Source organism: Adiantum capillus-veneris, chromosome 18 (genome assembly GCF_014529385.1).
Source record: "Adiantum capillus-veneris isolate H3 chromosome 18, ASM1452938v2, whole genome shotgun sequence".
Lineage (NCBI taxonomy): Eukaryota > Viridiplantae > Streptophyta > Polypodiopsida > Polypodiales > Pteridaceae > Adiantum > Adiantum capillus-veneris.
The window spans coordinates 75,068,755-75,086,415 of NC_140948.1; the positions used below are offsets into that span (position 1 = coordinate 75,068,755).

General features: G+C 41.0%; 1 protein-coding gene across 1 annotated transcript; it reads left to right on the plus strand.

The window, feature by feature from the left end:
- The first annotated feature begins 990 nt into the window (after positions 1-990).
- Positions 991-1,239, plus strand: LOC147435887 (uncharacterized). The gene has a single exon (XM_086488245.1). The coding sequence runs from the start codon at positions 991-993 to the stop codon at positions 1,237-1,239; it is 249 nt and encodes an 82-aa protein (XP_086344371.1).
- The last annotated feature ends 16,422 nt before the right edge of the window (positions 1,240-17,661 follow it).

Below are 17,661 nucleotides of genomic sequence, written 5' to 3' on the forward strand. Positions count from 1 at the left end.
GGTGATACAAGAAAGATTTTTCACAAGATCGGTGAGGCGGCTTTCTACTTCGAGGTGATATCCTTCAACTTTAGATTGTAGGTTTTGCACTAGAAGCTTTTGCGCTTGGGTGAGGGCTAGAGTACAATCCATTTGATATTGGATTGTCAGGGTGGTGAACTTGGCATTAAGGAGAGCTTGGGCTTGGGTATCTTCCAAATGTAAGCGTGGTGGTTTCATATTGAGGCTATTGGGATTGGCATTGTTTTTATGAAGTTCTACCAAGTGAGTGGTGTACAAGGAGGCTTTGGTTAGCTTTGTATGTAACTTCTTGAATTCAACTAATGAGAGGTTGATGATGTCTTCGAATTCCTTGGGTTTTGTGGGGGAAAGGGGACGAGGTATCTACGACGTGGAAGTGGGGGCCTTGGGTGAAGAGGAGGGGGCGATCTTTGTAGTTGGTGGAGGTGGGTGAGAGGAAGGACTCGACCCGTTAGGTGAGGAGGATTGGCGTTGGATGGTGGAGAGGGTGATGCGAAGGTTGGGTTTGGTTTTCTTAAGAGGATTATGGTTGGGTGAGGTGGGTTCATTGTCTAGATTGGGCTCGAAGCGATTAGGTGAGTCTTCAACTCTAAGAGTGGCTTGGTGAGGGTTGGGGGAGAAGTCGAAGGACTCCTCCGAGAGGTAGTCGAGTTCGTCGGTGTTGTTCTTGTAGGGGTCAAGTGTGAGGTGATCCATTGAGAGATTATTGTCCACGAAGAGGTTGTTAACGTGTGGCTCCTCGATCGGCAAATCGGGATCGTTGATGATTGTGGTGCCGGAAGGTGTTGGAGTTGGTGAATTCATGCTTAATCAAGGTAGGATAAGAGTTATTTGTGAAGTCGGGGGTTAGTATGGAGCTATTAGCTTAAAAACCAAGAATAATCAAGCTAACTCACCTCGCCTCATACACCAAGGCGTGGGAATCTGGCCTGAAAAAAAATTTAATCAAGCTAAGTCGCCTCTTACATCATGACGTGGGAATCTGGCCTTCACAGTGACACATGTCGTATGACATATCCGCCTGTGGTTGAGGTTGACGAGGTTGACGGGGTTCAGCTGAGGTTGCGAGAGGATGTCGCCAGGCTGGGGATGACGATTGGCTATGGAGAGTCCGTTGTTGGACAGTTTTGCCGCTTGTCAGCAAGCCGGGAAGAGTCCGACTCAACTGGAGTGGCCGCTTCAGGGTCTGCGCTTCAGGGTCTGACGATCGGTGATTAGACGGGCTAGGCAGTGTGCGGGTAAGACAGGCTGAGCAGTGAGCGAGTTAGACAGGCTGAGCAGTAAGTGGCACGCGGGTGTTGTGCTAGGTGCTGTGTGGGTAGAAAGGTTGGCTGTGGTGAGTGCGTATAAGGATAGATATGGCACAAAACCTCACAGAGGCGAGCATGGTGTATTGTGCAGAGTTCTAAGGTGGTAGGGGGTGTTAGGGTGGCTACTAGAGGGTCTGACGACCGGTGATAAGGCGGGCTATGTAGTGTGAGGGTTAGACGGGCTGAGTCGTGAGCGACGCACGGGTGCTATGCTTAGTGCTGCATGGGTGGAAAAGTTGGCTATGGTGAGTGTGTAGAAGGGCGCAAAACCTCACAGAGGCAAGTAAGGTGTATTGTGCAGAGTTCGAAGGTGTAAGGGGGAAGAAGGAAGGAGAGACCCTCCATGTGTCACTCAGTGCTTCACTTAAGAGAAAACCTTTCAAAAAAAAAGTGAAGGGTAACATTGTAAGAAGTGATATGCTTTTTAGAATGTAAAGTGAATAGACTTTCTACTTTCTACTTTGCATAGAATAAATGTTTCACCTTAAATGCACATAGCAAAAAGGATAATTTTAGTGAAGATTTTATTATTCAAAAAGAATTTATTTTTTGAATATATATATTTGGCTTTATATTCTTAAGGGATTTTTTTCAAAACCAATATTGATATTTTTCAGAGATTTCTAAAAGTTTGTCTTTTTTTAAGAGATCGAGAAAAATAAAGCTCGCCTTACGTCGACTTGGTGATATCTTGCTTTGAGGACATGCATGCAAATAAAGAGGTTGATCCACGTTATTGGCTATGAGAGAGAGAGAGAGAGAGAGAGAGAGAGAGAGAGAGAGAGAGAGAGAGAGAGAGAGATTTTATCGTTGAGCTCATATGCACTATATCTCACCAAGGGCATCCTTCATCCCTTCCAATTTCCAAGATATTATGGTTTTCTTTGCATTATAGTGTAATTTTAAAAGGATAGCTAACGGTTTTTTATCGGTAAAAAAGGGATGAAATGCCTAATAAAAACCAACCCTCACATTGACATCCCAAATGAGGCGAGAGATTGCCCAATTGACAGACCTTTTACCAGTTCTCAGATATTTTGTGTGTGTGTGTGTAGGAAAAACTACCAAAATACCTCTCTAATTTGTGAAAAGTTCCAAAATATCCCTCGATTTTCAAAAAGCCCAAAAATACCCCAAATATTTTGTCATAAATTTCCAAAATTCCCTTCAAATTGTTCAAAATTTCCAAAATACCCTTGGTTGTGAGATTTTATTTCTCCAACCATAAAAAACTTTGTAGCTTTTCATAAGAAGACTGATTATCTTTGAATACAAGAAGCTAAAACTAGAATTTGAGTTGGTTATGTAGGTTTTGGAGATAAATTGCTTCATTATTTTTAGACATAATATGTATATCTATACATACGTATGTATGTATGTACACACACACACAAAGAGCTTTACATCTTAAAAACAACCAAAATTTCAATAAAATATCTATTCATAAGAGTCTTGAACTCAAGCACACACACTCTATGTGTGTGTGTGTGTGTGTGTGTGTGTGTGTGTGTGTGTGTGTGTGTGTGTGTGTGTGTGTGTGTGTGTGTGAGAGAGAGAGACTTATGTGTATCATTTCTATATCATTCCAATTTTATTTATTTATTTATTTATATACATAGACACATGCATATGTATATATGTATGTGTGTGTGCGCGCGCTTAAAAACAACCATAATTTCAATGAAATATCTATTCATAGAGTCTTGAACTCAACACTGTGTGTGTGTGTGTGTGTGTGTGTGTGTGTGTGTGTGTAAGAGAGAGAGAGAGACTGATGTGTATCATTCCAATTTTATTAGATGCTTCAAATCTTTGAAATAATTTGAGTTTTTTTCTATGATGTTAGAATATTCTATAACTTCTTTATTGATGTCAATGGTGGCATCTTCTTTATTGGTGGCATCTTTAAAATTTCCATAAAGAAGATGCTCCCCTACTATGGATATAATGATGGCAACTAACAAATTGATTCCATGAAGTTTCTAGGAGAGAAATGCATGTAGGTCGTGATACAAGCTAAAATGTAAATAAATTTGACATGATCAAAAGCTGAACACTAAAGTAGGGTATGATATTCGTACGCTTAAATTTTCAAAGGATATAATGTGCATACAAAAAGATGCTATCCTACATTGCCTCAATGTTTGGTCTCACATGTAAGGGAGCAGGAGCTAAGCCAAATGGTTGGTATGATATAGATTGTGCATAAGGGAATAGTGTCAAGCATGTAAATGGTTGAATACAATATGCTCTCACAAAGAGGAACATGCTTTTGTGACTCAGGGAGAGAGGGAGAGAAAGATCAATGGCATGCATGATTTCGAGTCATTGACTTCATTTTGCACCACATGATTCAGTTTAACATAATGGCCAAAACTCTTACAAAAATAAACAACTAAGCAACCTTATTCTACTTTCAGCTCTATCACATTTAAAGATACAAATGATGTGAAAGTTTAAATGAACAAATAGTCTGAACTTTATTGTATTAAGCTGCTTATGCATTATTGTGATTAGGCGATGATTTAAACGATTACTATGTTTGTGCAAAAAACATAGATAGAGATGCAAGCGAGTCATCTAGAGAGAAACATAGATGGAAGGGTCAATCACATTCTTAATATTAATAGAAAGCCAAAACATCTCTTTGAAACTTGAAACTTTCTTAGTACATTGGAAACTATGAATCCTAATTTTTTCTTACACAATGTAGCAGTCTTTTGTCCTCATCTTTAAAAACTTGCTAGCTTACCCAGTTTGTACTTCTTGATTTGGTAGCACTTTTTTCAACCCTAGGTAGACCAAGCAAAAGACATCCTTCTTATTATATAGGCTGTTATGATGTGCAATACTACCATGTCTTGCTCATAAGAAAGATGCAAGGATAGAAGCAAGTAAGAGAGTGGAGTAGAGACATTGATTGAAACCAATTCTAGAACCCACTCCGTTTTTTTTATTTAAAAAATTCACATTGACTTCTCTTAGCAATCATCTCTTCACACCATGCTAACTTATCTAATCTCTATCATCAAGTTTGGTAGCATTGCTAGATCGAGATAGACCAAAAGGAGGACTCTCTCTCTCTCTCTCTCTCTCTATATATATATATATATATATATATATATATATATATATCCACTCCAATAGAAAGAGAGCACTCCTAAGTTTGTTGAACAAAGGCTAGCACCTCATGAAAGATAATGTTTATGAGAAGCTCCCAAGCTTGGTTATAAAGTATGCTTTGCATCATCTTACATATAGACCAAAAGGAGGACACTCTCTCTCTCTCTCCCTCTCTCTCTCTCTCTCTCTCTCTCTCTCTACCCACCCAATAGAAGGAGAGCACTCCTAAGTTTGTTGAACAAAGTCTAGCACCTCATGAAAGATAATGTTTATGAGAATCTCCCAAGCTTGGTTTTGAAGAATGTATTTATAACATCTTACATTTATTCATGTTTGAAAATCTATCAAGAGGTTGTGCCATGCATCATTTTTAGAAATACAATAGACTACACATGTAGAAAGAGAGTATTGATAGTGTTCTAATTGGAACATAAGATAGCCCTATGAGAATACGTGCCATGTTTACTTGACCGCAACAACACGAGGTCACATACTAGTATTCATTATATTGCGACCACTATGTATTACGCTTGTAAGAGATGCTTAAATGTACGATATACATTGAAAATACAAATTTTGGTGCTTGAATGTAATCGCACTTGCATTTGCAACAAGGCCAGCTTTAACGAAATTAAAGAGATTATTCTTCACAATGCATGGCCATACAATTAGTCGTATAAGTTTGCATATGAAAGCTTTCAAACTTGATATTTTTAGACGATGAAATATTCCCATACCAATGCTTTTGTCACCCACAGTGTGACACACTAGAAATGCCCATAACTTGGTCACTTCCTTACCAAACTTCTGGAACAAATCCTTAGTGGTGCTTTATGTCTTGCTTTAAAGCTTCCTTATGTTCGAGTCTATGTGCATGGGTTCTAAACTACTACTCTATGTTTCCAAAGTCTATTAATTTCCCAAGGAGATTTCACGAAATCAATGTTCGGGAAAAATGTGTTTCAGCTTAATCTCATGCTGTTTGCAATTTCAGAAATGCCGGTTGAGTGCAAGAGGAAAAGGAGTATTTCCACTCCAAACTAGAGAAAAATAGTGTAAAAACTTGAAAAATACCCCTAATTTTCTAAAATTTCCTCTTGACAAACTCAAGGAAAGGAACTTTGTATGTTTGGAAAAATGTTTTTTCTCGAACACTGGATGGAATCCACCAAATTTGAAAGGAAAAGAGCAAGTAACCCACGTTCACGTGCGTGCATTGTCTTTGCTCTGTGCGCTCAAGACCAAGAGGTCCTCCAACTTCTCCCGCCTCCATACCCCATGCACACATGAGAGAGAGAGAGAGAGAGAGAGAGAGAGAGAGAGAAGAGAGAAAATTCCAAACATACAAACTTTTTTTCCTTGAATTTGGGTTTTCACACTATTTTTCTCTATTTTGAGACGAAATTTCTCCTTTCCCCTTGCCCTCTATTGGCATTTTTGAAAGTGAAAACGGGACAATATTAAGTTGAGACACGTTTTCTTGAACACTATTGTCCTCGAAAAAAATTGCAGCTTTTCCTTTGGAAACGGAGAAAATCTCTCTCTCTCTCTCTCTCTCTCTCTCTCTCTCTCTCTCTCTCTCTCTCCATGCCCATGTGAACCCCCACTTCCCCTCCCCCCCCTTTTTCACTAAGTTTACCTTTCATCCAAACTTTTACGGAAGCATCTTCTGTGATTCGTATAAAAAGTAATGAATAAAACGTTTGTGAGACTTACTAACTAATTCCTAGAAAACATCCTTAGTCAAAAATTTTGGAATAGAGTTCGAATAGCCGTATCTATAAAAGGGGGAGGGATTCTGCCCCCTAGACATGCGTCAAAAGGAGCTTGCTCCGGTAGTGTACTTTGCAGTCATAGATCGCACAGGCGCGCACAGGTAGATGCTAGAGAGAGAGAGAGAGAGAAAGAGAGCGAGAGAGAGAGGCGGCTCAATCTGGGGTGGTCTCTGTAGCGCTGGCAAGCATAGGGGTTGTCCGTTATCCAGAGACTCCAAACGGGTAACAGGGTCTCTCTCTCTCTCTCTCTCTCTCTCTCTCTCTCTCTCTCTCTCAGTCGATGGCCTCGAATCTCGATGGGTTGCACGTGCAGTTGTTTGCACACGCATAACCCCAAAGCACCTTATTTCAAAAATTTCCAAAACATCCCCAATATTTTGTCACAAATTCCCAAAATGCCCTTCAATTTTTCCAAAATTCCCAAAATACCCATGGTCGTGGAATTAAATCTCTTGACAGACAAAAAAATTTGTAGCTTTTGATAAGAGTCTTGCCTACCTCGGTCTACTCTTAAACACTCAATTAATTAGCCACCAAGATTCCTCCCGAATCTTTCATATTTAAAAGGATCTTTCATATTTAAAAGGAAAGGCCTTGCAACCAGGTTCACGTGCAGCCTACACACTTTGCCCCGCCTTGTACCTGCTTTGCCGCTAATGCAGACCTCCTCTGCGCCTCCACCAACACCGCCCACGAGAATCAAAAGTCTCTCTTTTTCTCTGCATCTCTCCATGTCTCTCTCCTTTGCATCCCGCCTTGCCCGCTGCAACTTAGCAAGACTTTCTTTAGTTGCTATGCAATGCCTCCATCACCCTCACTGCTATGTGGTCCATACATGCTCTCTCTCTCTCTCTCTCTCTCTCTCTCTCTCTCTCTCCACAATTCCTAGCATCTCATGGACTCTTACATCGGTCAGTCTCTTTCCACAAAGGTTTGCATAGCGGCCAATAAACTCTCAATGTTCTCCATCCCCGACATCCGAGCTGTGGCACTCTGCTGGACAAAACCAACCAGTGCCCCTCTCATCTCCTCACCAGCTCCATCACCACTCACAGCCTTTGTGCAGACCAGTGCGAAGGAGAAGGAGAGAGAGAGAGAGAGAGAGACTATGCAACTATGCAACTATGCAAGACAAAGACAGAAGGAAGCATTTTCTCAGTGTATAACCAACAACCGGGTGCCACTATCTCTTGCCCCTCGCCCTTATGTTCGCACTCAGAAAAAAAATCCCTTTGTGCTCGCACACAAAAAAGATCCCCTACTATCTAGTTTCACGCAACACCTCCATCATCCCCTTTATGCTCACTTGCTAGCTGCCAAAGCATACCTTTTCCTCTTTGCCTCAACTCAAGGGATCTCATGAGATTCCTGTTAATAAACCCCCAAGAAAAATTGGCAGGGCCTACTTTGATTGTCTATTAATATAAGATGCTAAAACTAGAATTTGACTATTAAGTAGGCTCTCGAGATGAATTGCTTCATTATCTTTAAACATAATATTTGCCCCTTTTTTGCAAGGTAATTTGTGATTAATTATATGCTAAGCACTCAAAATCGGATCTTAGCATTTTTGAAATTGAAAACGGCTCAAATTTTGAAAGTTGATTGACGTGGTCGGATGTGATAGAGAGAGAGAGAGAGAGATGAATGAAATGGTATATTAACGTCTTCAGTGGAGAGAGAGAGAGAGAGAGAGAGAGAGAGAGAGAGAGAGGAAGAGGGAGAGCGAGACAGAGAGCTAAAGAGAGAGAGAGAGAGAGAGAGAGAGAGAGAGAGAGAGAGAGATAGTTCTATTATCATGTAGGACCAAATGAACATGTCACGTGGTGTGAGTGGGGGGGGGGGGGGAGAAGAGAGAGAGAGAGAGAGAGGGACACTTGGGAGATAGAGAAAGAGAGAGGAGGAGGGAGAGCGAGAAAGAGAGCTATAGAGAGAGAAAAAGCGAGACGAAGAGAGAGAGAGAAAGAGAGGGAGAGAGAGAGAGAGAGAGAGAGAGGTGCAGATAGAAAACGACACGATATTAAGTAGAGACACATTTTTTCCTAACACTGATCTCAGCTCAGATTTTGAAGTTGATTGACGTGGCGGGTGTGATAAATTGAGAGAGAGAGAGAGAGAGAGAGAGAGAGAAAGTGGGACACTGGGGAGATAGAGAAAGAGAGAGGAAGAGGGAGAGCGAGACGGAGAGCTTAAGAGAGAGACAGAGAGACAGAGAGAGAGGGAGGGAGTTTTGCAGATAGAAAGTGCACCAGACAGGCTGCATGCACGCACGCGCGCAAACACACACACACACACACACACACACATAGACCCACACACACACACACACACACAACACACAGCTATAGAGCGAGACGGAGAGAGAGAGAGAGAGAGAGAGAGAGAGAGAGAGTGTGGGACACTGGGAGATAGAGAAAGAGAGAGGAGGAGGGAGAGCGAGAAAGAGAGCCCGAAGGTGGGGAGGAATTCCGGTCCCTCCCTCGACCACGTGTCGAGATTAACTTGATCTGGTCAGACGCCTCAAATAGTTTGATCCGGTTGTGTTCGATGTAACCCCGGCGACAAGCGGATAGCACATGCACACACACACACACACACACACACACACACGCACGCACGCACGCCCCCCCCCCGGCGGCCGGCCATACTAGCCATTCTAAAAATCATATAGGTGACTTTGTCTTTGCATATAAAAATAAGCTTATCCGTCAATGTGTTTTGGTTATTTCACTCTATTCCACTCATCTTTTGAGAATTTGGAGTGGCGGTGTTTCTTGTAGGCTTGACTCTCGCTTGGTAAGAAAATCTCTCAACTTAGGTGATGTCTAAATATGGAATATGTATGTAATCATTTGTTAAAAGCATGAGTAAAAAAAATTGCGTTGCTTTCACTTGCTTACGGAAATTTGCTAGTCGGTGTGAAAAATGCGTTGACAATTTTCGTGGCGGAGGCATCAAATGATGTCTTGTAAAATCTTAGGCAGAAAGAATACTGGCCATTAGGATTTCTTAGCTGACTATATGAATTTGTCTTTATATTCTTACACTTGTGAACATAATACTTACTAGTGTGGCCGGTGGCCTTCGGCCGCCTCTCCCACTTTTTGCGTGCGGTGTTGTTGAATGCGCAGGGATGCAGGGCACACTATCAAGAGCTGCCGAACAGAGGAAGTGTTGACGCATGGTAGGGAGTGGGGGCCGGAATCCCTCTCCCCCATTATATATGTATAGAATATCCACTCTATGGGTGTGCATGAAATAATAATGCAAAATCTTGTGCCTTATGTGGAACATTACTATGACGTGCCAATAGAGAAGCTGGCCACAAAGCTGGCTTATTCATCATTAAACAACCAGTAGCCTATGTATTGCTCTTGTAAGAGATGCTTAAATGTATGAGACACGCCTCAAATAGAGATTTTGGTGTTGAATGTAATTGCTAAAACTTCCTTATGTTTGATTTTGTAAAAGATTTATTCGCATGATCTTACCCAATAGAAGAGAATCTTGCAAAAACCGTGTGTATTTTTCTCAGTATATGTGGAGATATGCATTGTGGCTACATTGTACTCTTGATGTGTTCAAGGAAATTCGCATGAGTCTCCCACTTAAAGGCTTGCATGCTTCTCTTTGAACTTCCTCTTCAATGGATAATAAGTCACATTTGCAACAAGGATCACAATTAGATATACAAGCTACAAGCTTAACTAATTACCAAACTACAAAGTCCTTGAAGATTTAGCATAAGTCAAACAACTACTCAAGGAGTTGCTAAAGTCTCTCACATTTCCAAAAGTAATGCATGGCATGATCTCTTGATAGATTCTAACAAACATGAATATATGTTAAATGCCGCAAATTATTCTTTGATACCAAGCTCAGGAGCTTCTTATAGACATTATTTTTCATGAGATTTTTTATGAGGTGCTAGCCCTTGCTCAACAAACTTAGGGGTGCTCTAGAGAGAGAGAGAGAGAGAGAGAGAGAGAGTCCTCTTTTTGGTCTATCTTTGTCTAGCAATTCTACCAAGCTTGATTATGCAGATAAGATAAGTTAGCACAATTCGATTCAATGTATCTCCTCCACTCTCTTATTTTCCACCAAGTCCAAAAGTATAAATTGGGTAAGTCATTAAGTTTTTAAAGATGAAGGCCCAAAACTACTTCACTATGTTATCATCAAACTTTTCATGTCTAAAAGTGGAGTTGTGAAAAGATTACGGCTCATAGTTTCCAATATACCATGAGAGCTTCAAGTTTCAAAGAGATGAGTTGGCTCTCTCTCTCTCTCTCTCTCTCTCTCTCTCTCTTTGTGTGTGTAAACTTTATGGTCAATGTGATTGTTACTACAATAGTAAAACTCCTCTCTCTCCTTGAGAAAGTATGCGAACATGTAAGCACTTGCGTTTAAAAATCAAAACTCATCGGTCATATTTTTTAGGCCTCTTGTGTACTTCTTTTTCTTCTTCTTCTCTCTCTCTCAATCTCTCCCCCCTCTTAGAACTCATTAGATACTATTTTCCACTCAATTGTTTATTTTGGTGATGTTAAATGCTCTCTCTCTCTCTCTCTCTCTCTCTGCAATAGGAGGACTCCTTGCCAACAGTGTTTGGAGAAGGTTTGCTTAACCCTAGTAATTGAGAGTTTAGGTTAGCCGACCTCAAATTGGGTTAATATGAAGTAAAAACAGCTAAAAATAGTCAAAAAATGCTCTAAAATTTCAATTTTTATTACTAATTTTGGTCTCCATCTTAATGGGTAGGAAATGTGCATTGCAAATATATCAACAAAATGAAGGGCGTTTTGGCTACAAAGAGCATGTGCGAGAAGGGTCTTGAGGGCTTGGGCGCGGAGAGAGAGAGAGAGAGAGAGAGAGAGAGAGAGAGAGAGAGAGAGGCACATCACCTAGTCGAGGGAGACACACATAGGCCGTCGCTCTTTGTTGATATGCTCGGTTGCAAGCATCCTCTCTCATTGGGCACTATGTGATGATAGAAGGGGACGGTTATGTGTGGACATGTCAAGAGTTTACAAAACTTTTAATGTCAGTGAAAAAGGTTATAGAATATTTTAACATCATAGACAAAATCCCAACTTATATTAAAGATTTGAAGCATATGATAAAATTGGAATGATACATAGGTGACACGCATAAGTTGAGATCTCTCTCTCTTCTCTCTCTCTCTCTCTCTCTCTCTCTCTCTCTCTCACACACACACACACACACGTGCACGCACATACGCACAATGTGTGTATGAGTTCAAGACCCTATAGATAGATATTTGATAGAAATTATCGTTGTTCTTATGGTGTCAAATTCTCTCTCTCTCTTACACACACACACATACATACATACACACACACACACATGTATGTGTGTGTGTGTGAGAGACACACAATCATACACACACATATATATATACTTGAATCAAAAACTTGTCACATAGATCTTGAGGCCTTTTCCTATCGTCCCAATTCAGTAACAATGACATTCAAAATTTCTATAGTGTCCCCCCTCCAAACCTCTCTCTCTCTCTCTCTCATCACACACACACACACACACACACATGTGTTGGGGTGGATAGCAATTTCATGTGTGCATACACACATGGCTTGCCAATGTGACATAGTAGTTGATAAATTGGCACTGAGCTAAAGAGACATCCCCAAGCCGACACATGGACAGGGGAGCGATCTTCTTTTTCTCAATCTATTTAAAGAAAAGCAAAGATGGCTATGATTGCTCTCTCTCTCTCTCTCTCTCTCTCTCTCTCTCTCTCTCACACACACACACACACACACACACACACACATTGATTTTTGATAGGCACCCTTGCCTGCCAAAATTCATAGAATAAATAGACATTTAAGGGTGGCTCACATGTTTACTCTTAAAAATTAAAAGAATGAAATATCCCACAATTGTTCATTAACTGGGAAATGTCTCTTCCTATTAGAGATGCCAATGTCAGGTTTGGTTTTTGTTGGGATTTTACCTAATCTAAGACATTTATCTCATTTTCAACGAATGAAAAATGTTAGCTACCTTTTAAAAGTATCCCCTGGTGAGATGGAGTCTCTGTGAACTTGACGATAAAATATACATCTCTCTCTCTCTCTCTCTCTCTCTCTCTCTCTCTCTCTCTCTATGATGTCGGGGCTCATTAGAGCCAAGGCTTCAGTACCACGTGCCATTATCCAAGAAGAGGTGGAGGCCCCCCCACTAGTGGTTGAGGCACTCACCTGATCAATCTCCTTCATACACCGCATATGGGAACTTCCTAGAGACAGATATGCCCGCCTTGCACTTGAGTCCTCTCGACAGTTAGCCGTGAAAAGAGATATAACATGCTGGTATGGGGAGATGGCATCATGGTTTTAGGCGCACGGGTTCAACATAGACAGATTTCCACCCTTCCAATACTCTCTGGATGCACCATCTCTCACTCTTACACATTCCGAGATCACCGAGCTAATCCGCCAAGACTCGACTCAACTAGACACCAGGAGGACATGGATACAACCAGCACATGAGCTGGGAACAAAAATGGCTTTCTACAGAGAGAATCTTCTCCAGCTTACGGAGGACGGTTTTGTGACAAGACCCAGATACATGGACACCCACCTGTCTCATGGGATACAATGTGCTATTGGCCCAGATACGCACATCTTCACACCAACTATGGATTGAGACTGGGAGATACAACAGAGTGCCAGCATAGGCCAGTACATGCCCCTTTGACATGGAGCTTGAGACAGAGTTGCACTACACATGCCGTTGCCTCGTCTACTACGAGATACGAGGTCGCTTCCATTGCTTGTTCAAAGAGGGTTTTGGACCACTCTCCAGAGTCAAGGGGTACGAAGATCAGAGATGCCTTGGTTTGTTTTTGCTCGAGAGTTGCGCAGACACAGGGAAATCCTGATGAGAGGAGAGGCTAGCCAGTCTCAGAGACGGATTACAGATTTCTTTAGAACAGACACTGGACAGGTGGAGGAGTTACTACCACAAAGAAGCTCATATCCATCTCACACCAGAGGCACACTGATCGACCGTCGTTTGAGCTGGGGAGATCTAGATGCCCATGATTGCGGAGGACCACACGACATTGACGAAGGTTACATCAGAAGATTCGAATCACTTTGGCCAAGCATGCACGACGCCCGGTTAGACTACTGACCATGGAGGAGATTGATGAGATCCGCGAGCGATCGATGCTGGATCTCCTATCATTTAGCTATTTAGCTATCCCAGCCAGCTGCTTAGTTCACATCGAGCGGCCTAGGTTTCCATAGTATTTTTAGCTTGTTTTGTTATGTTGTTATTGTTGTTAATGTTGTTACTCTGACTTTATATATGATCCACCATATTGTAACTTTCTGGTCTCATAGGTCACTTTGGCCTTTTGAAGACGTTAATATAACATTTCATTTAATCTCTCTCTCTCTCTCTCTCTCTCTCTCTCTCTCTCTCTCTCTCTCTCTCTCTCTCTCAACAACGTGGACAACAATCCATGCATTTATAAACATTCAAACATGGTCCACAGTTTCACTCTTAAAAATTAAAAGAATGAAATACCCAACAATTGGTAAAAGGCTCGTCAACTGAAAAATGTCTCTCCCTATTCGAGGTGCCAATATTGGGGTTGGTTTTTGTTGGGATTTTACCTACTCTAAAGCATTTATCTCATTGTCGATGGATGAAAAATGTTAGCTATCTTTTAAAAATATCCCCTGGGGTGAGATGGAGTCCCTATGAACTTGACAATAATATCTCTCTCTCTCTCTCTCTCTCTCTCTCTCTCTCTCTCTCTCTCTCTCTCTAACATGGATAACAATCCCTTCATTTGCATGCATGTCCTCAACACGAGACATCCCTCTCCCAAGTTGACGCATGAATAGGTGAGCGTTTTTCTTTTTCTCAATCTCTTACAAAAAGAACGAACTTTGATAAATCTTTAAATAAAAAACATCAATATTAATCTGGAAAGAAGTCTCTTGAAAAATAAAGCCAAATATTTTTTCAAAAATATTTTTTTATTAGATAACTAAATCTTCACCAAAATTATCTTTTTTTGTTATGTGTGTTTTGACTTTACATTGTCAAAAGGTTTTCATGCCTAGAAACTAGAAACTGACCTTTCACTTTCACATTTTGAATTTTAGCCTTTAGTAGAAAGTCTTTTCACTTTACACTGTCAACATCTTTTCATTCAATACAAACTTACCCTTCACTTTAACATTTTAAATCTTACCCTTCAATTTTGCTTTGAGATTGGATGTTTTGTAAGGTTCTCTTTGAAATGCACCAATCAGTGACACCAGATGCTCTCTCCTTCCTCAAAAATTTTAAGCTCCATTATATATAGTATAGATATAGGTGTTGTGCCCTCTTTAGCTTCTTCTTCATCTTCTCATTCTTTGCATGTATTTCTCCTAATGTATTTTCAACAATTGGTATGTGATCCCTAGCACCCTTCCTACACATGTTCTTTGATTGAGGTGATTTTAGGTGAGTGTTTGCAGGCCAATATAGCCGTCAAGAGACATCTTCGACCTTGGGGTTTTCTTTGATTCAGGCTCATTTTGACCTTTGTCTCCGCTATCGACAAAACTGTGAAGACAATTTCATCCTTTTGTGGAAGTATTTTTACAATGTAGATTTTTGCAAATAAGCACTTTGTAATGTATTATGGTTTGCTCTGTATAGTGCAAGTTAGTTTTGTGTAGTTTTTCTTTGATACTAGTAACTTTTGCATCAGGTGCAATCACTGGCTATAGTTAACAACAATGGTGTTTTTTGCAAACCTTCTACTGAGCACAAACTGGATGGGGATGACTACCTTCTTTGGATGTACATGATACACAATGTCCTTGTTGCAAAGAGAGTATAGAACATTGTGTAGCTTAGAAGTAAGACAAGGTTCCGTGGATATAGGTTCTATGGATGCAAGTTCTAGCATTTTTGTTGATATAGTTGTTTAGCCTACGGCTAATAGGCACGTTGGAGAGGGGGAATGGGAACACACCCAGAAACACAACAAATATGCCACTCTACATCCTAGGACACTCATTGCACCCCACTCCTCTTAGATTTACCTTCAAACGATACAAATTTTTCAACCAAAAACGCACTTCACCTTGCAAGCACACAAACACAGCTTGGATAGCTCAAATTCACACAACACACTCCCAATCACAACTACACACAACTGCACTATCTTTCTCCCTCTTTGCACCACCTCACACACTGTTTGAGGCGCCCAAGCGTCACATCGACAAGGCAAAACAAACGCACAACAGAGCGGAGAGATAGTAAAAGAAAAGGGGACGAGGGTGTCGACAACACTTGGAAAGAGTTGGGATCTTTTGTTTATGTAAGGTCAGGGGAGCTGACATGCTAATCTCCACCCAGCCATGCCCTAATATAGCCCCTGGCCTTCTAAAAATAGGGACCCCCTTGACTGCATGTCCGTCCTGGCCCTTGGCCCTGGCCCTTGGCCCTTGCCCTTGGCCCTTGCCCGGACCCGTGTCCTGACATTACTCCCCCCTTAAAGAAGAGTTTTCGTCCTCCAAAACAAAAGTGGGAAACTTCTTCTTAAGAACACTAATGTTTTCCCAAGTGGCACTTTCTTCTGGTCGGTTGGAGCGGAACCTGGTTCAGTAGGAGGTTCAATGAAACCAAGAGTAATATCTTGATTTTCTACATTGTTGTCCATTTGTAACCATCTGATGGTACCAGTTCCTATCCAAACGTAGTGTGTAGACTCCATTTAGAACACTCATGAGCATGGTAAACGAGTTTATCACAACACAGGTGTACCAAAAAGAGTACCTCTTGTCACTTTCCATGAAAGTAGCATACTGACATAACTCATCAGTCAATTTTAAGTCCTTGACAACTCGTTCAAGGTTGAGAACCTGAGTTATGCATGAAGAGACTACCTAGTCGTAACATGCGTTAACTGATAGTAAGTAAAATCCAAAAAGAGCAATAAATGCTTATGAATTTGATTGCTTGGTGCTAATGTGCGCACTTTGCAGATACTTTAGCCCAAGATTACACTTTGTAATTTGTCAATCCCCTTGGATACTGACAGTATTGAGGTGTGTTTCCCCCATGGTTTACAGATAGTCTTCCCAGATGACTGCTAAACGGGAAATCACAATAGCGTATAACATTGTTGAGGAATCAACAATGTGTGAAATAACCATCGTGGTTAACTTAAAAATCCACAAACACTCAAACCGAGCCATGACCTCTGTTGGTGATTAGTAGACTCAAGCTAATCTCATAGAGATAGTGCACATGGAGTGCAAAATGCTTCATAAGCAACAACGTGAGGAATATGCATGCCGTTCCAAATCAGCCTTTGCTAAACACTAGGGCCCATAACACCTAGTGTGCATGCATTTAGCAAAAGCTAACCCGAACCTATACATCCATAATGATCCTTGCCAATACTTATGGCAAATGTGATGCGCCTAGAACACATTAAAGAGGAATGTAAATAGTTCAGAAAAGAATCTAAATACTTTCAGTTGCAATCTTTTTGCAAGCCTTGCGGAAACCTCTGAACCATAATAGAAGGTGAAACAATGATCACTTCTAGGTACAAACAATGAAACTTTTTCGTTAACAATTTAGAGCCTTGCTATATGTATAAACAACCATCTGTCATGTTGTTTAGCAGTACTTGTACCTGGACAAGTCATTCTAAGTATCCGACAATTTCTGGCCACGAAATTGCTCCTAATACATCGTGCTGAAAATGGTCTAGAAAATAGATGTGACCAGCACCTAGGGACTTTGTTGTGACACAGAATTGAAAAAATGGCGCCAGTGTCAGTCCAGAGACTCATATTCTCCACATGTCGAATATGTCTCAACTAAGGATGTCTGAAAAAGAACATCCTACAAGTACAATATGTACTTGTGTGTGGAGGTAGCTCTAAACACTTTACGACAAGAGTGAGAGGGACCCTCATTATCTTGCTCCACACTAGCTAAACCGAACTCCTGGAGTTCCTAGACCATGTTGTATCCCATGTGACAAAATGTGCCAATTTGAACCCTACAAGTAGGTTCGTAACAGCATAAGGCAGAAAAATAGATTGGACACTTGGCCCAAAATACTTTGTGCCGACATGCCCTTGAAATGGCTCTGTAACATTCAAGCGTACTTATACATCTTGAAAAACCAAGTAAAGCATATTGAAAAAGGAATAACACCAAATCAATAGATGCGTACCTGGAGATTTGAACGTAATGTTCACTTACCCGTATTCAAACGGAGAGGAGCACGTCTCCTACCTGAAAAACACAAACAGTATTGCTCTGATACCAGTGTAAGGTCAGGGGAACTAACATGCTAATCTCCACCCACCCATGCCCTAATATAGCCCCTGGCCTTCTAAATATAGGGACCCCCT